General features: G+C 36.9%; 1 protein-coding gene across 5 annotated transcripts in view; it reads left to right on the forward strand.

The window, feature by feature from the left end:
* NMT2 (N-myristoyltransferase 2) overlaps nt 1–24869 on the forward strand; it is an 82872-nt gene extending 58003 nt beyond the window's left edge. For 2 of the 5 annotated variants that reach the window (XM_081096485.1, XM_081096486.1), the window contains 4 exons: nt 2664–2834; nt 22170–22337; nt 23682–23819; nt 24178–24869. In XM_081096485.1, the coding sequence (XP_080952611.1) occupies nt 2664–2834; nt 22170–22337; nt 23682–23819; nt 24178–24198 (498 nt within the window). In that variant the 3' untranslated portion in view covers nt 24199–24869. Of the gene's footprint in view, nt 1–2663; nt 2835–2959; nt 4219–22169; nt 22338–23681; nt 23820–24177 lie in introns of those variants that run through there. The other 3 variants (XM_081096487.1, XM_081096488.1, XM_081096489.1) reach the window with 2 other exon arrangements.
* The last annotated feature ends 511 nt before the right edge of the window (nt 24870–25380 follow it).

Consider the following 25380-nt stretch of genomic DNA (forward strand, 5'->3'; position numbering starts at 1 on the left):
GTTTCTCCCCTTACTTCTGTGAGTAGTTGTTTTATATATTTCAGTGCTCCCTGGTTGGATGCATATATATTAAGAAGTGTTATGTTTTCTTGATGTAGTGTCTCCTTTATCACTATAAAGTGTCCATCTTTGTCTCTTATTATCTTTAAATCTATTTTGTCAGATATAAGTATGGCTACATGTGCTTTCTGTGGATGTTACTTGCTTGGAGAATCATTTTTCACCCTTGTACTTTGAATCTACCAGCTGAGCCGAGAGTTCCCAGCTGCAGGGCTGCATCTGCGGGCCGGGTGCACTTCCCTCCCTTCCCGTCTCCCCATTTATTCCCGGATGCCCATCTTTTGATGTTCCAAGTGCAGGTCTCTCAGGTGTGTGTCTGTGTTAAGCAGGGATTTCTTTGTTGAGTTATAGCTGGTTAACTTGTTGAAATTTCATGGGGAGAGGACAAGGTGTGCTCTCACGCCGCCATTCCTCTCACATCACTCAGCATGAGAGCCTTATATAGTCTTTTGTTTTAAAATTTGTAACTTAACTTCTAGTATGACAAATATGGGTGGATATAACCACATAAGTAAAGCTCTATGGAAGTACACAATAACCTTTCATAGTATGAAGGGGAGGCTAACAGTTGCTTTCAGGATGTGGACTTTGGTGATTTCGCAGTGTGAATATTGAATGCATGACAACTGTCCTGCAGAAGAATGTTTTACTTTAGAGAGAATCTGGCAAGCCTTTTCTTCACTTCTGAGTGTTTGCTATTAACATGGCATGTGTCCTGTTGCTTTCATTGATAAATCTAAGTGCTTGGTATTGTTGTTACTGAACCAATAGCAAAAGAAAATGTCTAATATTGAGAAAGGCTATTTAAAATTTCCAAGGTCATCCTCATAGCAGAAAATAATTTTTTTTATTAATGACTGCAGTATGCATTCTATAAGGTTTTGCCCTTCCGACTAGCATTTAGAAATATATATTTATTACATTTAACAGTATTTGGAAACACATAGGTTCCCTCTTTCCATGAATTGCTGTCTAAAAATGCTACCAATGCTAAAATTGGCTTAGGGGGAAAACAAAAGAAAAATGTAATTTCACACCTGGTTTGCATATAAATGCCAGGCCACAGAAGTGTCATTTTTACATGGCCAGTGGTGACTTTTTTCCACGTTTGTAGCCTTCACCTCACTTTGTAAAACATAGGGATTCATTCAACACATATCGAAGCTGTTATTGCCCTGCTTGCCTGAAGGGTTAGCCTAGGATGGAGACCAGGACCTGGAGGTTGCTTGTCCTTTGGCTTTGAGATCCACAGAAAGCTAGAAGTACAAGTTCTGTATTAAATGTTAAGGACTTAAATTCTTTTAGTTTTGACTATTGAACTGTTTTAGCTGCATTACTATGTATTTATGGATTACGTAAATCACAACTGAGTTGTACATAGTAAATACTCAGCGAAGAGCTATCGGGCCTGTAAATACAAAGAACGCGCCTGCCATCTCCTCCCCCCCCTAATCAATAATCAATCAGCATTCTTTGTCACAGAGCCTTAGAAACCTCAGCACAACTAACATCAAGAAGAGCCACATGCAGATGAAAACGTATTTTCCACCTTGGCCTTCTGCCATACTACCGATCTAATTTTACCAGTAGAGGCAGCTTTTAATTTTCATATATTTAGAAATAGTTAAGATGGAAAAGGTAGAGTAGCAATACAAGTTATTGCTTAAATGTATCCACTATTTCTTCAAGAAAAAAAAATCAAGTGAACTGGAAAAATGAAATTGCATTTCTAAGTTTTCAGTGTTTTGTTTGTACAAACTAGCACATGGAGTGGGTTTTTCACTTCCAGGTTCAAGTTTCCTGGTGTCTGGACAGTTCCTAGAGAGCTAAGTGGTGTCTGGAGCTCTTGTCAGGATGGGAAGTTGAACAAATCCAAATGTCCTGACCTTTAGGTTTATTCCTGTGACCTAATGGAAAAAGTGTGACACTTTGGAAGAAAGGACTCAAATGCATATTCTCATCACTCTGAATCAAAAGATTGCATGAAAGGACCAAACAGTCCTTGGCAGACAGCCATTTGCCTTCAGAAAAATCTTACTATTAAAACACTTTCCTTCCCATTCTGATCAGTATTATTTCTTTTTTGTTGCTCATGAGAATAAAATAGCTACATCCTTTTCACAGGCCATTGAATAAAATAAGCTTCTCAACTCTTTTCAGCTGTGTTTCAGGCTGTCAGACAAGGCAGTGTTAAAGCCCAATACTACAGAACTCATGCTGAGCTTGCTCTGCCCTACCGTGTAGGCTGCTAAAATGCTTGGCATTGGTATACACATCAATTTGGAGTCTTCCTTTGATTTTGTTTGTGTCCTGGGCAATATTGACCAAAGACCTGGCACACAGCGATAGGGTATATAACACATAGTCTAGCATATATTCTAACTTAGTGCTTCTCAAACTTTAATGTGTATACAGATTACCAGGGAATCCTGCTAACTTGCAGATTCTGACCTGCTAAGTCTGGGGCAAGGCCAAGAGTCTGCAGTTCTAACAAGCTTCTCTGTGAGGCTCTACAGCTGGTCTGCAGATCGCACTCCAGCACAAAGTGCTTTTACTTCTCTGTACTTAAACTGCCCAATTGGTTTTGTTTTCACTCCAACAAGGTGACAAAGACTTCAGGCTTGAGACCAATGGAACCAAGAGATGTCAAAGCAGTTCGAGAATTAACCAACAGTTACCTGAAGCAGTTTCACCTTGCCCCGGTGATGGATGAAGAGGAAGTAGCCCACTGGTTCCTCCCCCAGGAGCACATTATTGACACGTTTGTAGTGGAGGTAAAGATAAGGTGACATGGTGGGTCAGAGAAGTAGGAAGACACTATATGCCACAGTCCGTTTTCCAGAAAGATCACACCGTGCCATCTTTCCTCTTCCTCCATGACTTGCCGCTTCTATACCAGATTTCTGCTCACCCTGCTGGAACCAGGTTTTCTTCATACAGTTTCCATTACTAGATAAGAGCACACTTTTACTACTTATGAATGGGAAATCACTACACTTTTCTGTTGCTACCTGTGTTATTAATTGCTTTTCTCATTTTGCAAAAAAAGCCAATTTGGATGACCTCCTTTGTGATAGATACATTCCAAAGTTTAATATTCCTTTGGTTTTGCAAAATTGGAACTGAACTGCATTTGGTTAAGATTAAGCCACTTAATCCAAATGAAGGAAGGAAAAGTAACAGTTTAGATTTTCTAATTATTGGTTAGATGAATTTAACAGTGATTTTTAAACCATGTTTTCAAAAGCTTAGAATTGGTTGTACAAATGCTACTTCGCTTAAAAGCTCTTTTGGTGGAAGTAAGGTGAAGGTGAGAAGTTGGGATTTAAACTGGTGAGTACCTGGAGGAGAGAAAGGAGCGAGGAGGTGCTGTAGCAGTCCATCCACTATTTGTTGTGAGAACTGAGCCGAAAGTGTATTTTCAGCATTGTCAGGCATTGTTTGAATGTAAAATTACGGCCAACTTAGGGCAGTAATGGTAGGAGCAGACAGAGTGAATTCAGAGGACATTTCTGAAAAACAGTTGAGCAGTCTTTGTTTTTAAACTTTTCTTTCTGAAACAGTGCTGGGGTGGATATCTTTGTGTACAAATCTTTATGCACTTCCGTAAGTTTCTCCAGAGCAGCAGTTCTCAAAGTTTTTTAAATCTCAGGACTCCTTTACTCTTTTAAGAATTATTGAGCTTTTTATTTTTGTGGATTATATCTACAGATATATACGGTATTCAAAAGTAAAACAAATTTTAAATATTACTTTGTAAGTCAGACAAAGCCAAATGCCATATAATGTCACTTATATAGGGAATCTTTAAAAACAAAACAATCTCATAGGCACAGATAACAGATTGTTGGTTGTCAGAGATGGGAAGAGGGGAATGGGTGAAGGTGGTTAAAGGTATAAACTTCCAGTTATAAAATAAGTGAGTCCTGGGGATGTAATGTGCAGCATAGTAACTATAGTTAATGATACTGTATTGTATATTTGGAAGTTGCTAAGAGAGTAGATCTTAACAGTTCTCATCACAAGAAAAAAAAACTTGTAACTATGTGAGGTGATGGATATTAAGTAGACATTGTAGTGATCATTTCATAATATGCACATAAATCATATTGTTCATATTAAATTAATGTAATGTTATACATCAATTATATCTCAGTTAAAAAAGAAAAACAAGAAATAATTGGAAAAAACATATATTATTTAATAACCATATAACAATAGTAAACCCATTACATTTTACCTAAATGACATACTTTGTATGACAAATAACTTTTCCAAAGTAACAAAATTAGTGAAAAGAATGGTATTGTATTATATTATTGCAAGTCTCTTCTTAAATGTCTGACTTAATAGAAGACAACTGGGTTCTCACATCTTCTGCATTCAGTCTATTGTGATATATTGATTCAATATTTTGATTGAAGTATATAAAAAAATCCTTCACACAGAGTATTGGAGGTATGAAAAAGAATGAGTATTTTAATAACCTTTTCAGGTAATTGTGGATATTATGTATCTCAAATCATATTAATGAACTTTTGATACTATTAGATTAAAATCCATTGGTCTATCTTGTTTTTTTGTTGTTAATCTTCACCTGAGGATATTTTTTCCCTTGAATTTTTTTTTTTAAGCTAGAGTGGAAGGGAGGGAGGGAGTGAGAGAGAGAGCAAGAAAGAGAGAGAAACATCAATATGAGAGAGATACAGCGATTGGTTACCTCCTGTATGTTCCCCCGCTGGGGATCTAACCTGCAACCCAGGTACATGCCCTTGAACAGGAATTGAACCCTCAACCCTGCAGTGCACAGGCCAGTGCTCTAACCACTGATTCATGATGATGAGGGCAGTTCTAGTAGTTTTTTGGTGGAATCTGTAGGGTTCTCTATGTACAGTATCATGTCATGTGCAAATAATGACAGTTTTATTTCTTCTTTTTCTATTTGGATGCCTTGTATTTCTTCTTCCTGTCTGGTTGTTGTGGTTAGGACTTTAAGAGTAGTAAAAGCAGATATCCCTGTCTAGTTCTTCATCGAAAGGGAAACGCTTTTAATTTTTGACCATGGTGCTGTCTGTGGGTTTGTGATATATGGCCTTTATTATGTTGAGGTGTGTTGACTCTATTCCCACTTTGCTGAGTTTTTATCACAAATGGGTGCTGGATTTGATCAAATGATTTTTATACATCTATTGATATGATCATGTCATTTTAATCATTCGTTTTGTTTATGTGATGTGTATTAGGTTAATTGATTTGTGGATATTGTACCAACTTTGCATCCCCGGAATAAATCCCACTTGATCATGGTGTATGATCTTTTTAATGTACTGCTGGATACGGTTTGCTGATGTTTTGTTGAGGATTTACGCATCTATGTTCTTTCTTTGTAGTGTCTATTTGGTTTTGGAATTAAGTTAATGCTGGCCTCATAAAGTTAGCTTAGGAGTCTTCCTTCCTCTTGAATTTTTTGGATTTGTTTGAGAAGAATAGGACTTAGTTCTTCTTTGAATGTTTGGTAAAACTTACCTGTGAGGCCATCCAGTCCAGGACTTTCGTTTGTTGGAAGTTTTTTGATTACTGCTTCAATTTCACTAGTTGTATTATGTCTGTTCAGATTCTCTGATTCTTCCGTATTCAGTTTAAGATTATATATTTCTAGGAATTTATCCACTTTGTCCATATTGTTGGCATATAGTTGTTTATAATGTTTCTTACAATCCTTTGTATTTCTGTATTCAGTTGTTACTTCTCTTTCATTTCTAATTTTATTTATTTGGGTTCTCTCTTTTTTCTTGATGAATCTGATGAAAGGTTTGTCATTTGTTTATCTTTGCAAAGAACCAACTCTTGGTTTCACTGATCTTTTGTATTTTTTTAGACTCTATTTTATTTATTTCTTCTCTGATCTTTATTATTTCCTTCCTTGTACTCACTTTGGGCTTTGTTTGTTGTTCTTTTTCAATTTCCTTTCAGTGTAAAGTTAGATTGTTTATTTAAGAATTTTCTTGTTTCTTGAGGTAGGCCTGTAATGCTATTAATTTCCCTCCGAGGACTGCTTTCACTGTCCCATAGATTTGGGGTTGTTGTGTTCTCATTTTCATTTGTTTCAGGGTATATTTTAATTTCTTCCTTGATTTTATTGTTAACCCATTCCTTGTTTAGTAACATATTGTTTAGCCTTCATGTTTTTGTGTGGTCTTCATTTTTTTTCTTATGATTGATTTCTAGTTTCATACCATTATGGTTAGAGAAGATGCTTGATATAATTTCAGTCTTATATTTATTGAGATTTGTTTTGTGTCCTAACATGTGGTCTATACTGGAAAATGGACATGGGAAATATGTGTATTTCCTGCTGCTTTGGGGTGAAATGCTCTGGAGATATTAATTAAATCCACCTAATCTAGTATGTCATTTAAGGCCACCATTTTCTTATTGATTTTCTGTCTGTGAGATCTATCCATTGATGTCAACGGGGTGTTAAAAAATCCCCTATGATGACTGTATTACTATTAATCTCTCTCTTTATGTCCATCAAGATTTGCTTAGGTGCTCCTATGTTGGGTGCAGAAATGTTCTCAAGGGTTATATCCTCTTGTTGGATTGCTCCCTTTATCATTATGTAATGTCCTTCTTTGGCTCTTACTATAATCATTGTTTTAAAATCTGTTTGGTCAGATATAACTATTGGTACCCCAGCTTTTTCCTTTCATTTGCATGAAATACCTTTTTCCATCCCTTTACTTTTAGTTTGTATGTTTCTTTTGTTCTGACGTGGATCTCGTGTAAACAGCATATATGTGGGTCTTGTTTTCTTATCCATTCAGCTACCCTGTGGCCTTTTGATTGGAGCATTTAACTATTTTTCTTTCTTTCATTCATTCATTCATGCATTCATTCATTTCATTTCATTTTTAGGGGATGTTTATTAAAGCTGGCACAGTCAAACTAGGGAAGGCCTAGCATAGAAGAAGCAACAGGAGAGAGAGTAGGTGGGGGAATGAGCCTAGGCTAGACTGCTTTGGTTAATTAAGAAGTCAGAGAAAAGCAGGCTTTGTGGACAGGTACGGGGGTAGCCTGAAACGAGCCCCTACTGCCCACTGCTCCCTATGATGACTGTATTACTGGTAATCTCTCTATGTCCATCAAGATTTGCTTAGGTGCTCTTATGTTGGATGCATAAATGTTCACAAGGGTTAAGGAACCTTGTTGGGTTCCTTAAGAGTTTAGGAGATGCATGCCTGTGGAGGAAGAAGACAGGGTAGGGAACAGTACAAGTGTGCTCCTGGGATGGAGAGTGCACCTAAATCATTTACATTTAAAATGATTATTGATAGGTACACATTTATTGCCATTTTATTCTTTTAACTATGTTCCTCTGTTTTGTTTTGTGGTGTGTTTTTTTCCCTTCTTTTTAAAGCAGGCCCTTTAACATTTCTTGTAATACTGGTTTGGTAGTAACAAAAGATTCCTTTAGCTCTTTCTTGTCTGAGAAGGTCTTTATTTCTCCTTCAGCTTAAATAATAGCCTTGCTGGGTAAAGTAGTCTTGATTGTATGTCCTTGTGTTTAATCACTTTGAATATTTCATGCCAATCCCTTAGTGTCTGAAATGTTTCTGTTGAGAAATCAGCTGACAGTCTTATGGGAGCTCCCTTGTAGGGAACTAACTATCTTTCTCTTATGGCTTTCAAGGCTCTCTCTTTGTCTTTAAGCTTTCCCATTTTAATTATAATGTATCTTGGGCCTCATGTTTTCTTAAGTGTATACCTAAATACTTCATTTTCCTTGGAGTGATTATAAATGGTATTGTATTTTTATTAACTTTATTTTATTTTTTAAAATATTTTTATTGATTTCAGAGAGGAAGAGAGATAGAAACATCAATGATGAGAGAGACTCATTGATTGGCTGCCTCTTGCATGCCCTTACAGGGGATTGAGCCCACAAGCATGTGCCCTGACTGGGAATCGAAACCAGGACCTCTTGGTCCATGGGACGTTGCTCTATCCACTGAGCCACCACAGCTGGGCATAAATGGTACTGTGTTTTTAAATTTGGTTTCTGCATGTTCATTATTACTATATACCAGTGGTCGGCAAACTCTATTAGTCAACAGAGCCAAATATCAACAGTACAACGATTGAAATTTATTTTGAGAGCCAAATTTTTTAAACTTAAACTATATAGGTAGGTCCATTGTTATTAACTTAATTAGGGTACTCCTAAGGCTTAGGAAGAGCCACACTCAAGGGGCCAAAGAGCCACATGAGGCTCTCGAGCCGCAGTTTGCCGACCATGGATATATACAAATACAATTGTTTTTTTGTGTGTTGATCTTGTATCCTGATATCTTGCTGTAATCATTTATTAGTTCCAGTTTATTTGTGGATTTCTTAGGATTTCTACATAGCACATCATGTCATCTGCAAATAGGAACAATTTTTTTTCTTCTCTTCCTAGCTATATCTCTTTGTTTTTTGTTAATCCTCACCTAAGGATGTTGTTCCATTGATATTTAGAGAGAGTGAAAGAGAAGGGAGAGATAGAGAAACATCAATATGAGAGAGACACATCAATTGGTTGCCTCCCGCATGCACCCCAACCTGGGCTGGGGATCGAGCCTGCAACCAAGGTATATGCCCTTGATTGGAATCGAACCCATGACCCTTCAGTCTGCAGGCCGATGCCCATTCCACTGAGTCAAACAGGCTAGAACCTATCTGTGTCTCTTTTATTTATTTTTCTTGACTTATTGCAGGAGCTACATCTTCCAGTACTCTTTCCAGTAAGAGTGGTGAAGGTTGACATCCTTGTCTCATTCTTTATACTAGGGGAAAAACATTCAGTTTTCCGTTATGAGGTGTGTTAGTTGTAGAATTTCTGTAGATGCACCTTATCAATTTGAGATAAGTCCCCTCTACTCCTAACTTGCTGAGAGTTGTTACCATGAATGGGTGTTGAATTATTTTGTCCAGTGTTTCTGCTTCAATTGATATGATCACATGAGTTTTCTCCTTTAGTCTATTATTTTGGTGTATTATATTAATTGATTTTTAAATGTTTGACCACTCTTGCATTCCTAGAAAAATATCTAATTATTTATGGTGTATATAATTCTTTCTGTACCTTTTAAAATTTGGATTACTGATATTTTGTTGAGTTTTTTGAGTTCATGATAAATATTTGGTCTGCAGGGTTTGGGAAATGTTTTGTGATTTTTGTTTGTTTTGTTCCTCAGTACCATGTTGTCTGGTTTAGGCATCAGGATAATACTGGCTTAATAAAAATGAGTTGGGAAGTGTTACTTCTTCTATTTTCCAGAAAACATTGCATAGAATTGGTGATAATTCTTTAAACGTTTGCTAAAATTCTTTAGTTAAAACCATCTGACCTTAGAGAACTATTTTTGCTAAAATAATGGACTATTCAGATAATCTATTTCATCTTGATTGAGTTTTAATGGATTGTGGTTTTTGAAGCATTGGTCCATTCTAAATTGTCAAATGTATTTATATTTTGTATTGATTTTTTTTTAGAGAGGGAGGAGAGGAGAGAGAGAGAAACATGGATATGAGAGCAGAACATTGATTTGCTGCCTCCTGCACACCCCCTACCTGGGATCAAGCCCACAAACCAGGCATGTGTCCTGACCGGGAATCGAACCAGCGACTGCAACTATTTTGGTACAGTTGGGTGATGCCCAACCAACTGAGAACACTGGTCAGGGCTAAATTGTCAGATTTATAAGAGTAAAGTTCATAACCACTTCCTTGTTATTCTTTTTTTAAAAGGATATATTCTTTTAAAAAAATAGTGTACATTTTTTTTATTGATTTCAGAGGGAAGAAGGAAGAGGGAGAGAGAAATAAAAACATTAAGGATGATAGAGAATCATTGATCAGCTGCCTCCTCCATGCCCCCAACTGAGGACAGAGCCTGAAACTATGGTATGTGCCCTGACCAGGAATCGAACCGTGACCTCCTGGTTCATGGGTTGCCACTCAGCCACTCAGCCACATTGGCCAGGCCCTTGTTATTCTTTTAATGGCTGCCGGATTTATAGTGATAACCCTTATTTCATTCCTTTTATTGATGATTCATACTTTCTCTTTTTGTCAGTCTTGCTAGCATTGCATCAATTTTATTTTTCCAGAGAAAGAGATTTTTGTTTCATTGATTTTTCTCTATTGTTATTTTATTTTCAATGTCATTGATTTCTGATTTTATGATTATTTCTTTCCTTTGCTTGCTTTGAGGTTATTTTGCTCTTCTTTTTCTCATACCTCAAGGGAGGGACTTAGATTATCGAGATCTTTCTCTGCTACAATGTAAATATTTACTCCTATGAATGTCCCTCTCTGTACTGCTTTAGCTTAATTCTACATATTTTGGTATGTTCTATTTTCATTCTTTTTTTTAAAATTTTCTTTGAGACTTTCTCTTTGACCCATGTACTTAAATTCTGTTGTTCAATTTTTATGTGTTTGAGAAGTCCAATTAATTTCTAGTTTCATTCTATTATGATTGGAGAACACGCTTTATTATTTCAACTTTGGTAGGGTTCTTGAGGTTTGTGTTAGGCCCATGTGGTCTATCTTGGTGAATGTTCTATGTGTTAATGAAATGTATATTCTCTTGCTTTTAGGTGGCATGTTCTATATATACCAATTAAATCCTGTTGATTGTATTCAGATTTTTTGTATTCTTGCTGATTTTCTTTCTAATAGTTTTGTTAGTTGATGAGAGGGGCTGTGAAGTCCCCAACTATAATTGTGTTTGTCTATTTCTCCTTGCAGCTCTATCAGTTCTTCTTGATGTTTTGGAAGGTCTTGTTGGTACCTATACATCTAGGACTGTGGTTCTCAACTTTGGCTGCACATTAGAATCACCTGGGAATCTTTTTAAAATCCTGATTTCTGGGCCTCATCCTCCAGAAATTCTGTTTCTTTGTTATGGGGTGGGGCCACAACATTAGTAACAAAGAAACAGAATTTCCAGAGGATGAGGCCCAGAAATCAGGATTTTAAAAAGATTCCCAGGTGATTCTAATGTGCAGCCAAGGTTGAGAACCACTGATTAAGGACCTTTGTGTTTAGTTAGAGAATCAGTCTTTCTATCATCATGTAATACTCCTCTTTGTCTCTAGTACTTTTCTTTGCTCTCAAGTCACTTGATTTGATATTAATATAGTCACTTTTAAATTTTTTAAAATACATTTTTATTGATTTTAGAGAGAGGAAAGTAGAGAGATAGAAACATTGATGAGAGAGAAACAATCAGCTGCCTTCTGCATGCCCCATACTGGGGATTGAGCCCGCAACCAGGGCATGTGCCCTGACTGGGAATTGAACCGTGACCTCCTGTTTCATGAGCCAACACTCAACCACTGAGACACACCAGCTGGACGCCACTCTTACTTTTAAAAATTAATGTTTGTATGGTATAACTTTTATAGTCCTTTTACTTTCAGTCTGTGTCATTGAATTTGCAATGAATTTCTTGTAAATAGCATGTAGTTGGGGCCATGTTTGTCCACACTGCCAATCTTTTTTTTGAATTGGTATATTTAGACCATTTACATTTGACAATTATTGATATGTTAGAGCTTAACTCTGCCATTTTATTATGTTTTCTGTTTGTTTACTCTAATGTTGTTCCTCTTTCTTTTTCTTTGCCTTCCTGTGCATTGCTTGAAGAATTTTTTAGGATTCTGTCTTGATTTATTTTTAGTACATTGAGTGTATTTGTATAGTTTTCATGATGATTGCTCTGGCTATTACAATATACATGTGTGACTGATCGTAGTCTATTGGTATCAACATTTTACCACTTTAAGTGACTTCACTTCCATTTAGGTCCCTTTACATTCTTGACTTTTAATTATCAAAGTCTTGAGTATCAGATGGTGTCTTAACTTTTGTTTCAATCATCAAGTAAATTTATAAAACTTAAAAGTTGAAGCATAATTTATAGTATACAGTTGACCCTTGAACAACTCAAGTTTGAACTGTGTAGATCCACTTATATACAGACTTTTTTCAGTAAATATGTACAGTAGTATCAATGCACTTTCTCTTCCTTATGATTTTAATTTAATAATATTTTTTCTAGCTGATTTTATCATAAGAATATAGTATATAATACATGTAACATACAAAATATGTGTTAATTGACTACTTATGTTATTAGTAAGATGTCCAGTAGGCTATTAGTTAAGTTTCGGGGAAGTTAAAAGTTACTTGCAGGTTTTCAACTGTCCAGGGGGTTGGTGCCTCTAACTCCCATGTTGTTCAAGGGTTAACTGTATACCAGGATTTCTGTTGTTTGTTCTTCCTTCTTGATGCACCAAGATTTCTTACTATTTCCTTTCTACTTGAAGAATTTCCTTTGGCTACTCCTAAAGGTATGTCTACTAGCAACAAATTCTTCTAGTTTTCATTTGTCTGAGAATGTCATTTCCCCTTTGTTCCTGAAAGATAGTTTCACCAGATATAGAATTCATAGTTGATGGTTCTTTTCTTTCAGCACTTAAAAAAAAAATGTTGTTAACTTCCTTCTGGCCTATATGATTTCAGATGCAAAATCTTCTGTCTAATTGGTTTTATATAGATAATGCATTGTTTTTTATGGCTACTTTAAAGATTTTTCTTTGTCTTCAGTTTTTGGAACTTCAACTGTGCTGCATGTTTTTTTTTTTTAGTTTATCCTGTTAAGGCTCACTCAGCTTCTTGAATCTGTTGTGTGAATTTTACCAAATTTGGGAAGTTTTTAGACATTATTTCTTCAAATACTCTGTCAGCCTCCACACTTTCTCCTTTCCTTCTGGGACTTCAATGATATGACTCCTATCAAGAGTTTCTTGGATCTTTTATTACTGTCCCACAGATCCTGAGACTTAATTCATGTTTTTTTTAGTCTGTTTTCTCTTTTTTTGTTCAGAGTCGGTTTATTCTACTAAATTCTTCAAGTTCAGGGATTCTGTCCTCTGTCATCTCCACTCTACTGTTAAGCCCATCTATTAAGGTTTTTAAAAATTTTTCTGTTATATTACTTTTTTGGTTGAAAATATTTATTAAAGCTGATAGTTTAGATCTCTAATTCATCTCTAATACTGAGCTGCTAATACAACACAATAGAGAAAAACTTTAGCTTAATGTCTCTAAGTTCTTAATGTCTAAAACAAGGTTTAATAAATCAGAAAAACTCAAAGACCAGATCATCCATCCCTATAGAATTGTCTTTTCTGCTGAAAGCAATGCTAGCAATAGCATACATGTGGACTAGGCTCCTCAGCTGTGTAATTCAAACATTTCGTTTGAATTATATGCAAACTGCATAGGTTACCACAGCTCTCTTTTTTAAATTTTTTTTATTGTTTTATTGCTTAAAGTATTACAAAGAGTATTATATATGTCTCCTTTTTTTTTGCTCCCCTTGAGCCTCCCCTAGCCTCCCATGCCCCCCCCCCCAGTGTCTTGTGTCCATTGGTTATGCTCGTATGCATGCATACAAGTCCTTTGGTTGATCTCTTACTGCCCCCGTCCCACCCCCCAACCCTCCCCAGCCTTCCCACTGTAGTTTGACAGTCTGTTCGATGTTGCTCTGCCTCTGTATCTATTTTTGCTCATCAGTTTATAATGGTCTTAATTACCCATAAATGAGTGAATTCATGTGGTATTTTTCTTTCATTGACTGGCTTATTTCACTTAGCATAATGCTCTCCAGTTCCATCCATGCTGTCGCAAATGGTAAGATTCCTTCTTTTTTACAGCAGCATAGTATTCCATTGTGTACATGTACCCCAGTTTTCTAATCCATTCATCTGCTCATGGGCACTTAGGCTGTTTCCAGATCTTAGCTATGGTGAATTGTGCTGCTATGAACATAGGGGTGCATATATCCTTTCTGATTGGTGTTTCTGATTTCTTGGGATATATATTCATAGAAGTAGGATCACTGGGTCAAATGGGAGTTCCATTTTTAACTTTTTGAGGAAACTCCATACTGTCTTCCATAGTGGCTGCACCAGTCTGCATTCCCACCAGCAGTGCATAAGTGTTCCCTTTTCTCCACATCCTCTCCAGCATTTGTCATTTGTTGATTTGTTGATGATAGCCATTCTGACAGGTGTGAGATGGTACCTCACTGTTGTTTTGATTTGCATCTCTCAGATGATTAGTGACTTTGAGCATGTTTTCATATGTCTCTTGGCTTTCTGAATGTCCTCTTTTGAAAAGTGTCTATTTAGGTCCTTTGCCCATTTTTTGATTGGATTGTTTATCTTCCTTTTGTTAAGTTGTATGAGTTCCCTATAAATGTTGGAGATAAAGCCCTTATCGGTGATAACATTGGCAAATATGTTCTCCCATGCAGTGGGCTTTCTTGTTGTTTTGTTGATGGTTTCCTTTGCTGTGCAGAAGCTTTTTATTTTGATGTAGTCCCATTTGTTTATTTTCTCTTTAGTTTCCATTGCCCTAGGAGCTGTATTGGTAAAGATATTGCTTTGGCATATGTGTGAGATTTTGTTCCCTTTGGATTCCTCTAGTATTTTTATAGTTTCCCATCTTACATTTAAGTCCTTTATCCATTTTGAGTTTATATTTGTGTATGGTGTAAGTTGGTGGTCTAGTTTCAATTTTTTTTTGCATGTATCTGTCCAATTTTCCCAACACCATTTATTGAAGAGACTGTCTTGACTCAATTGTATGTTCTTGCCTCCTTTGTCAAATATTAATTGAGCATATTGGTTCGGGCCGATTTCTGGGCTCTCTATTTTATTCCATTGATCTATGTGTCTGTTCTTGTGCCAGTACCAGGCAGTTTTGAGAACAGTGGCTTTGTAATACATCTTGATATCTGGTATTGAGATCCCACCTACTTTGTTCTTTTTCAGGATTGCTGCAGCTATTCGGTGTCTTTTTTTATTCCAGGTGAATTTTTGGAGAGTTCGTTCTAGATCTCTAAAGTATGCCGTTGGTATTTTAATGGGAAGTGCGTTGAATTTATAGATTGCTTTGGGTAGTATGGACATTTTAATGATGTTGATTCTACCAATCCAAGAACATGGTATGTTCTTCCATCTGTTTATGTCTTCCTCTTTTTTCAACGTCCTATAGTTTTCTGAGTAGAGGTCTTTTACCTCTTTAGTTAAGTTTATTCCTAGGTAAATTAATTTTTTTGGTGCGATGGTAAATGGGATTGCTTTTTTAGTCTCTCTTTCTGTAAGTTCACTATTGGTGTATAGCAATGCCTCAGATTTCTTGGGGTTAATTTTGTATCCTGCTACATTGCCAAATTCATTTATTAAGTCTAATAGGCGTCTTTAGGGTTTTTTATGTATAATATCATGTCATCTGCAAATAAGGACAATTTTATGTCTTCTTTTCCAATTTGGATACCTTTTATTTCTTCTTCTTGTCTAATTGCAATGGCTAATACTTCCAGTACTATGATGAACAGGAGTGGTGAGAGGGGGCATCCCTGTCTTGTTCCTCTTCTTACGTGAAATGGTTTTAGTTTTTGTCCATTGAGTATAATGTTGGCTGTGGGCCTGTCATATATGGCTTTTATTATGTTGAGGTATGATCCCTCTATTCCCACCTTGCTGAGAGTTTTTATCAGAAATAGGTGTTGGATTTTGTCAAATGCTTTTTCTGCATCAATTGATATGACTATGTGCTTTTTTCTTTCAATTTGTTTATGTGATGTATTACATTTATTGATTTGCGGATATTGTACCATACTTGCATCCCTGGGATAAATCCTACTTGGTCATGTTGTATGATCTTTCTGATGTACTGCTGGATCCGATTTGCTAAGATTTTGTTGAGGATTTTGGCATCTATGCTCATGAGGGATATTGGCCTGTAATTCTCTTTCATTGTGTTGTCTTTACCTGGTTTTGGTATTAGGGTGATGCTGGCTTCATAAAATGAGCTTGGAAGTGTTCCTTCCTCTTGAATTTTTTGTAGTAGTCTGAGGAGGATAGGTTTTAGTTCTTCCTTGAATATTTGGTAAAACACCCCTGTGAAGCCGTCTGGCCCTGGGCTTTTGTTTGCTGGAAGCTTTTTGATGACTGCTTCAATTTCTTCCATAGTTATTGGCCTATTGAGATTTTTAGATTCTTCCTGATTGAGTTTTGGAATGTTGTATTTTCTAGGAATATGTCCATTTCCTCCAGGTTGTCTAGTTTGTTGGAGTAAAGTTGTCCATAGTATTGTTTAACAATCATTTGTATTTCTGTGGGGTCTGTTGTTATTTCGCCGCTATCATTTCTGATTTTGTTTATTTGGGTCCTCTCTCTTTGCTTCTTGGTGAGCCTGGCTAGAGGTTCATCAATCTTGTTTATCCTTTCAAAGATCCAGCTCTTGGTTTCATTGATTATATGTATTGTTTTTTTGGTCTCTATGTCATTTATATCTGCTCTGATCTTTATTATCTCCTTCCTTCTGCTCACTCTGGGCTTTTCTTGTTGCTCTCTTTCTAGTTCTTTGAGATGTAGAGTTAGATGATTTACTACCATTTTTTTCTTGTTTTTTGAGGTAGGCCTGGAGGGCTGTAAACTTCCCTCTCAGGACTGCTTTCATTGTGTCCCATAGATTTTGGATTGTTGTGTTTTCATTGTCATTAGTTTCCAGGATGTTTTTTATTTCTTCTTTGATCTCATTGTTAACCCAATCAATATTTAATAACATGCTATTCAGCTTCCAAGTGTTTGAGTATTTTGGGTTGTTTTTATTGTAGTTTATTTCTAATAGTATGCCATTGCGGTCTGAGAAGATGCTTGATATGATTTCAGTCTTCTTGAATTTGGGGAGACTTTGCTTGTGACCCAATATGTGGACTATTTTTGAAAATGTCCCTTGGGCACTTGAGAAGAACGTATATTCCATGGCTTTGGGGTGAAATGTTCTGAAGATGTCTTAAGTCCATCTGATCTAGTGAGTCATTTAGGATTGCTGTTTCTTTTCTGATTTTTGTCTAGAGCAGTCGTGGACAAACTACGGCCCGCGGGCCGGATCTGGCCCATTTGAAATGAGTAAAACTAAAACAAAAAAAAGACCTTAGCCTTTTATGTAATGATGTTTACTTTGAATTTATATTCACACAAACACTCCATCCATGCTTTTGTTCCAGCCCTCTGGTCCAGTTTAAGAACCCATTGTGGCCCTTGAGTCAAAAAGTTTGCCCACCCCTGGTCTAGAGGATTTATCCAGTGATGTCAGTGGTGTATTAAAGTCCCCTACTATGATTGTATTGTTGTCAATCTCTCCCTTGATATCTTCCAGGAGTTTTTTTATGTATTTGGGTGCTCCTGCATTGGGTGCATATATGTTTATCAGGGTTATATCTTCTTGTTGTATCGAGCCCTTTAGTATTATGAAGTGGCCTTCCTTATCTCTTATTATGGCCTTCACTTTGAGGTCTATTTTGTGCGATATAAGTATTGCTACCCCAGCTTTCTTTTCAGTTCCATTTGCCTGAAAGATATTTTTCCATCCCTTCACTTTCATTCTTGGTAAGTCCCTTATTCTGAGGTGGGTCTCTTGTAGACAGCAAATATATGGGTCATGTCTTTTTATCCATTCAGCCACTCGATGTCTTTTGATTGGAGCATTTAGTCCGTTTAAAGTTATTATTAAAAGGTACTTGTTTGTAGCCATTTCTATTTTTTGTGCGTGTTTTCTTTCTGAGCTTTTTATTTCTTCTTTTTACACAAGTCCCTTTAGCATTTCTTGCATTGCTGGCTTGGTGGTGATAAACTCCCTTAGCCTTTTTTTGTCTGTGAAGCTTCTTATTTCCCCTTCAATTTTGAATGATAGCCTTGCTGGATAGAGTATTCTTGGATTCAGTCCTTGCTTTGCATCACTTTGTAAATTTCTGTCCATTCTTTTCTGGCCTGATGTGTTTCTGTTGAGAAATCATTTGATAATCTAATGGGAGATCCCTTGTATGTAACTTTCTGTCTCTCTCTTGCAGCCTTTAAGATTCTCTCTTTGTCCTGAACATTTGCCATGGTAATTATGATGTGTCTTGGCATGGGTCTTTTCAGGTATATCTTGTTTGGGACTCTCTGTGCTTGTGTGACTTTTTTCTTCCCCAACTCAGGGAAGTTTTCTGATATTATTTCTTCCAGTAGGTTTTCTCACCCTTGTTCCTCTTTCTGTTGTTCTAGCACCCCTATTATTTGTATGTTGTTTTGTTTCATGTTGTCCCATAGCTCCCTTAGGCTCTCCTCCTGTCTTTTAATTTTTTTCTCCAATTGCAGTTCAGTTTGGGTGTGTTTTGTTTCCCTGTCTTCTAATTCGCTAATTCGGTCCTCCGCTTCTCCTAGTCTACTGTTGAAACTTTCAATGGTGTTTTTTATTGCAGCGATATCACTCTTCATTTCTTCTCGGTTCTTACATAAGTTATTGATTTTTTTCATCCATTTCTTTTTGATTCTTACATAAGTTGTTGATTTTTTTCATCTGTTTCTTCTTGATTCTTGCATAAGTTCTTGATTTTTTCCTCCATCCGGTTTATGCACTCTAGGACCCTTAATCTGAATTCTTTTTCTGACATGTTGCATGCCTCTGTTTTACTTAGCTGCTTTTTTGGCGAGGCCTCCTTTTCTTTCCTTTGGGGTTTCTTTCTCTACCCATGTTTGATCTCACCGACAGATCTAGATTCAGGGGCTGCTCGTTGGGTGGCTTTGGCTCCTCGGGCTGCAGTTTCTCCTGGGTCGGTTGTGGTAGCAGTTGCTCCTCAGTTGGCTGCAGCTCCTCTGGTGGGTGCTGTTCACAGTTGTGGTGGCTCCTCTGGCTGGTGGGGGGAGGCTTCTCACACAGCTGCTGTTTCCCAGACAGAGGGTGTGCTGATCACGAGGCTGCTGTTCCTTGGATGGGTGCAGGCTACACACGCAGCTGCTACTCCTTGAACTGGGGCGGACTGCTCATGTGGCTGCTGTTCCTTGAATGGGGGCTGGCTGCATGCTGCTGTTGTTCCTCTGATGTGGTGGGCTACTTGTGGGGCTACTGCTCCTTGGACGGGGGTGGGCTGCTTGCACGGCTGCTGCTCTTTGAACGGGAGTGAGCTGCACGCATCGCTGCTCCTCCTTTCCAGGTGTTTGGTTATGTGGCTTGCTCTCTAGCACTTTAGCCAGACAGGATAAAATTCACCTTAACAAGACATGACTCAAGGGGAACAAAGCATGAATGTACTCACGACACTGATAACCCCAATATAAGTGACCACCTGAGAAAAGAGAATTAGGGGAGAGAAAAGTGAGTACAAATGATATCTAAGAGAGAGAGAAAAAAGAAAAAAAAGATAGGAGAGAAAAGAAAAAAGGAGAAAATATATATATATAGAGAGAGAGAGAAAGAGAGAGAGAAAGCATCACAGAACCAATAGATAAATCAAACAAATACAAACACCAAACACCCAGTAAAGAGGGTGGGGGCAGAATCTGTAGAGGCTGAGCTGATATACAGGAAATATGGTTAAGAATTGGATAAATATGGGGAGGACCTCACTTCAGTATAGTGGAGGTAGAAAAGGGATGAGTGGTTAAGAAGAGACAGAAAGGGAACAAAATAATATATTTACAAAAAAATTGATTTAAATAAATTGTATAAAAATAGAAAATAACCAGTAAAAATAAAATAAAATTGAATGATAAAAGAATAATGTGAAAAGAAGTGGAAAATAAAGCAACAAACAAAAAAGGAGAACAGCAGGAACCGGTTTGACTCAGTGGATAGAGCATCGGCCTGCGGACTGAAAGGTCCCAGGTTCGATTCCGGTCAAAAGCATGTACCTTGGTTGCGGGCACATCTCCAGTGGGAGATGTGCAGGAGGCAGCTGATCGATGTTTCTCTCTCATCGATGTTTCTAACTCTCTATCCCTCTCCCTTCCTCTCTGTAAAAAATCAATAAAATATATTTAAAAAAAAAAAAAAAAAAAGCCAAGGCCGGTTTGGCTCAGTGGATGGAGCGTCGGCCTGCAGACTGGAGGGTCCCAGGTTCGATTCCGGTCAAGGGCATGTGCCTGGGTTGCGGGCACTTCCCCAGTGGGGGATGTGCAGGAGGCAGCTGATCGATGTTTCTCTCTCATCGATGTTTCTGGCTCTCTGTCTCTCTCCCTTCCTCGCTGTAAAAAATCAATAAAATATATTTAAAAAAAAAAAAAAAGAACAAAGAAAAAAACAAAAAAGAGCAACAAACAAAAAAAAGGGAAACAAAGAAAAAAGAGCTAATAAAATAATAATAAAAAAAAGAAGAATGAAAAATTGAAATGTCATTCCTTTGGCTGGCTTAAGATCCCAGTTTTCTGGAGTGTCTGATTTTTGTTTGTTTGTTTTTTTTGTTATTGCTGGGACCGAAGGCCCTTCTATAGGCCAGACCCTGTTAACTCCCAGGGACTAATCAGATTTGTTTAATCCTTCATAGCATTCAGGGTGGAATCTGGGTGTGGCTGTATTCCTTGCCTGGTGGCTGGAGGGAGGAGTTATATCCTCAGGAGAAAATGGCTGCCCAAGTCCTGGGCTCAGGGGTGACTCATCACTCAGTTTGCTGCCACCTCTCCTGGACCCCCTTCTCTCCCCAGCCTCTTCCCAGATTCCACTTGTCTGCACCTTCTCCTGCTCCTCAGCACGGGTGAGTGTCTGTATCCGAAATGTCCTATGAACAGGGTTCAGTGAAAACAAACAAACAAATGCCGGCCGCAGCAACGAGGAAGACTGAGTCTCTGTAAGCTCCTCTCTTACCGGCACTGCATGGTCTGGTCAGTGCTTCAGGCTGCCCCCTTTAGGTTCAGTCCTCCATAATTATGGAACCCAGATCTCAAATCCCCTGGCGCCAACAGTCTTGCAGATTTCCTTTCCATAGTCAGGGGCTGTGCCTGTCCCAAGGGACACGGCTGGGTGTTGCTCAGTCTCCCTCTGACCCTCTGGGCTCAGAGATTTGGCAAACTTTCCTGCCCAGGTCCCTGGTTTTTACCTTTCCAGGGGAACTCTGCCCTTCCCGACTGCAAACTGTCTCACCAGCTGAGTATACTTCGCCAATTTGGGGGTGGATGTTATCTGTTTCAACTGCTCATTCTATTTGCTCTGGGGCGAGCCTTGGGACGCGTCTGCCTATTCCGCCGCCATCTTGTCTCTTCGGTTACCACAGCTCTTAAAACAACCCAAATAACACCAACTAATTTCTTGTATTGAAGAGTATACCAATGATAATGAAATAAATATCACTATTATATCCCTTATAATTTTTGATAGCTTCAGATTTTCTATTACTCACATATGTATATTTTGGTATAATACCAGTACCTTCCATAAGCTTCTAAAAACAGCTTCCAAACTCTATCCAACTTTGCTTTAAGCTAATAAAATAAAATTCTCCCCTTGTGCCAAGAAGATGTTAAAATTATACATGTCTGTTAGCTGGAAAAGGCAGCGTCTAATCCTTAACACTCTTATTTCTGTAAAAGCAATGATTTTATTTTGATTACTTTTCCGTAAGTCTGAAGAGACTCAGTAATCATCCCGAAGGAAGCTTTCCTTTTAAAACTTTCTATTGATAAAGATCTTTATGCAAATCATCAATCAGCATTTAGCCTAACGTTACAACCCCAAACCCTTCTCGACCTCTACAGAACATATTCTACAAGGCTCCATATCAGACTGCTGAGGGAGAAGTATGACTTGTTGCTTTTATTCTAACAGAAAGTAAGTCAAAGATCAAAAAGTTAGCTTAAATGCGTGGATAATATTTGTTCTAGACCAGCGGTTCTCAACCTGTGGGTCGCGACCCCTTTGGGAGTCGAACAACCCTTTCACAGGGGTCGCCTAAGACCATCGGAAAACACATCTATAATTCCATATTGTTTTTGTGATTAATCACTATGCTTTAATTATGTTCAATTTGTAACAATGAAAATACATCCTGCATATCAGATATTTACATTACAATTCATAACAGTAGCAAAATTACAGTTATGAAGTAGCAACGAAAATAATTTTATGGTTGGGGGTCACCACAACATGAGGAACTGTATTAAAGGGTCGCGGCATTAGGACAGTTGAGAACCAGAAGGTATTTACTTGATGCTACCTTTGTTCTTTAGAACTCCAGTGGTAAACTTACTGACTTCCTGAGCTTCTACACACTCCCCTCCACAGTGATGCACCACCCTGCTCATAAGAGCCTCAAGGCTGCCTACTCCTTCTACAACATTCACACGGAGACGCCCCTGTTAGACCTCATGAATGATGCGCTCATTATAGCTAAATTGGTAAGCAATTCATTTATTTTTGTCCTGTGTTTTTCCAAATATGTGTGTGTAAGTATATAAAGCATCTTACTGTATTTTCTTTCACACAAGATGAATTAATTTGAATGTTTATTACTTTTGACCATCAGTCAAAGGAAGAATTTTGAGAAGTTTCTTGTAAAACTTCAGTGGCTATTTTAATCATTAATCCTATTGCAACTTAACCAAAAAGTCATTTTGTATAAAGTAGATACTTTAAACATTTACATAAGAGTACATAAAACCCATAAGAAATATAAGATAAATACATGATCCCATGATATAAGGAAAATACATGAGTGTTTGTTTTATAGTGAATAATTAGCATCAACCAGTTTTTTGATTTAAATAAATGGTCTCTGAATTTTAAAATGAAAGGGACTTTATTTTTAAAGGGGATTATTGTCAAAATTAGACTATAAAATGAAAGGAATTAAACTCAAAATATGCCTTATTATACTTTTTTTTATTATTTCCTCAGTGTCATAGTTAGGACAATTTAAATTCTTGCTGCAAATAAACATTTTCCTTTAAAAATAAATTAAAATCAGTAGACAGATACATTTTATACATTTTAAAGTAATTATTGAATATGAGAAAATATTCATGAGAATTTGGGAACAACACCTCAAAAGTGTCTTCCTTGCATTTACTAGTATTTGATCAATTTTTTAAAAAACACATAAAAAACCCATTACTAGTGGATCCCCAAATCAACATTATCCTGATTATTTCATCCTATTGCTCATTCTCAACTACTTCCCCTAGAAGGCCAGTAATTAGTTATTTAATGTAAAAGCCCTAAGACATAGAAATTTAGGTGCTTCATCTATATCACCTTTTGCATATTATTATCTAACATTTTAAAGACATTAGATTTCTACTATTAAATTTTAGAAAATTTATTTTCCATTATCAGCCCAAGACAAATATACTATTTAAAGTTTTTACAACTTTGGTTTCTTGGCTGTAACTTGAACTAAGTCAGAACTTAGAAAGACCAGTAACAGTTTTGGAGATGGAGCCATTTAGGCAACTGTTCCTTCTAAAACAGGAAGAAATATTTTCTGAACTTTTAATAGATTTTGTTATGTCACTGTGAGCCAGCATACTATATTTTAATTCAGCACTGCTGGATAGCTGACTTCATCAGATTCACTGCTAGTTATATATAACTGAATTCTTAACCTATATTATATATATTACAGACATTGAATCTTATTATAAGTGCATATTCAGGTTATAGGAATTCAATGTTATGCTGAAATACTTAATACAGAAAACACTCTAGTCTTTTGAAATTTTCAATCTTTTTTACATTGGCAGAAAGGATTTGATGTATTCAATGCACTAGATTTGATGGAAAATAAGACATTCTTGGAAAAACTCAAGTTTGGAATAGGAGATGGCAATTTACAGTATTACTTGTACAATTGGAGGTGTCCAGGAACAGATTCTGAAAAGGTAAGAAAAGTTGATATATGCTTTATAAACTTAATATATTTATCTATGAAATTCCATACTTCCCTTAGGATTATTAATTTTTTAGTAGCTTTTAAAAAACACAGGTCTATTGTACTACATTATAACTTAACTAGAGGCCTGATGCACAAAATTCATGCAAGAGTAGGCCTACCTCCTCCCAGCTGCCGGCACTGACTTCCCTCCAGCCGCTGGCAGGCACCCGGGATCCGGGCTTCCCTCGCAGTCCCAGCTTCGTCCGGAAGTTTGTCAGGAAGGATATTCAGTCTAATTAGCATATTATGCTTTTATTGTCTCTTGCTTACCTGTCCTTACTATTCCATTTCTTCCCTTCCTTTAGGTTGGACTTGTATTACAATAGATGGATGTTTCCATCCCTAGAACTCTGATACCATCCATCATTTGTTAATACTCTATTTAATGATTCCTGGAACTGTCATTCCAAAGAATAAAAGCACAACCTAAGTGAAACTGATGCAGTCAGTAATAATTGGAAAAGATGAAAAAACATCCATATGTGACCAATACTACATATGTCTAGCTAGAATGTTAACATTCTTCCTTTTTTTCACTGTTTACCCATTTGAAGGAGGGATGAAAGAGTACAAAGAGCACATTCCTCTAATTTTCAAACTTTTGACCATCTCTTGAAGGTATTTTTCCATTCTCTAGAAAGGGCCTTTTTTTTTTTTTTTTTTTCTTTTTTTTTAAATGAACGGAACAGAAGTCACAGACTTGTGTAAGAAAATCTTTGCTAATGTATGGAGATAAACTGCTGCATTTCTATTTATCAAGTGATAGTCTTTTTGTCTGTGTAACAGAATAAAGGATCCAATTGGGAAATTTTTCCTCCTATCATCTTCCATGCTATCATTGGAGACATTTCTGGAATCAGCATTTCCACAACTCCATGATGAGTGGTGGGTGTTTGTGTGTAGAGCAAGATAAAAATGTACTGGTGACTAGTACATTTATTTCTCCAGAAGCAAAGTTGCCAAATCAATAAACACACAAATTTGTACTTTAATGTTCAACAGATTGGTGGTTGGTTTCAAAAGCAAAGTTTTGTGCAAACATGAAATGTGCTCTCTGAAAGAGGATGCACCATGACTAACTAGACTTTGCTGCTGCTGCACAAACTCGTTTCTTTTCAGGAACAGCAAGGATATGTGAGGAAAAGAAAATATAAGTGCTAAAGTCAAAGGAACTGCCCAGTGGAATTTATTAGTGCTATCAGGATATTGATAGTTTGAATGTTTTTATTACTTATGCAAAATTGCACATATTCCTTAATGCTGACTTTAATTTATCATGAAAGCTGTCATGCTAATAGAAAATGTCTTATTTGTAAATAAGTATTCATACTTTTGTTACTGATGGTGTTTTTATCTAGAATTTGAAAAAACAAGTTTCACAGTGTACATATATATATATATATATATATATTGTCAATAGTCCAAGGAGAAAAAAGATGCTAAATGAGGCCATATAAACTGGCCTTGACTCATTCCATGAAGTAGTTACTTTTTTCTGCCTTCCCTCT

This window comes from Myotis nattereri (assembly GCF_964212035.1).
Source record: "Myotis nattereri genome assembly, chromosome: 1".
NCBI classification, from domain to species: domain Eukaryota; kingdom Metazoa; phylum Chordata; class Mammalia; order Chiroptera; family Vespertilionidae; genus Myotis; species Myotis nattereri.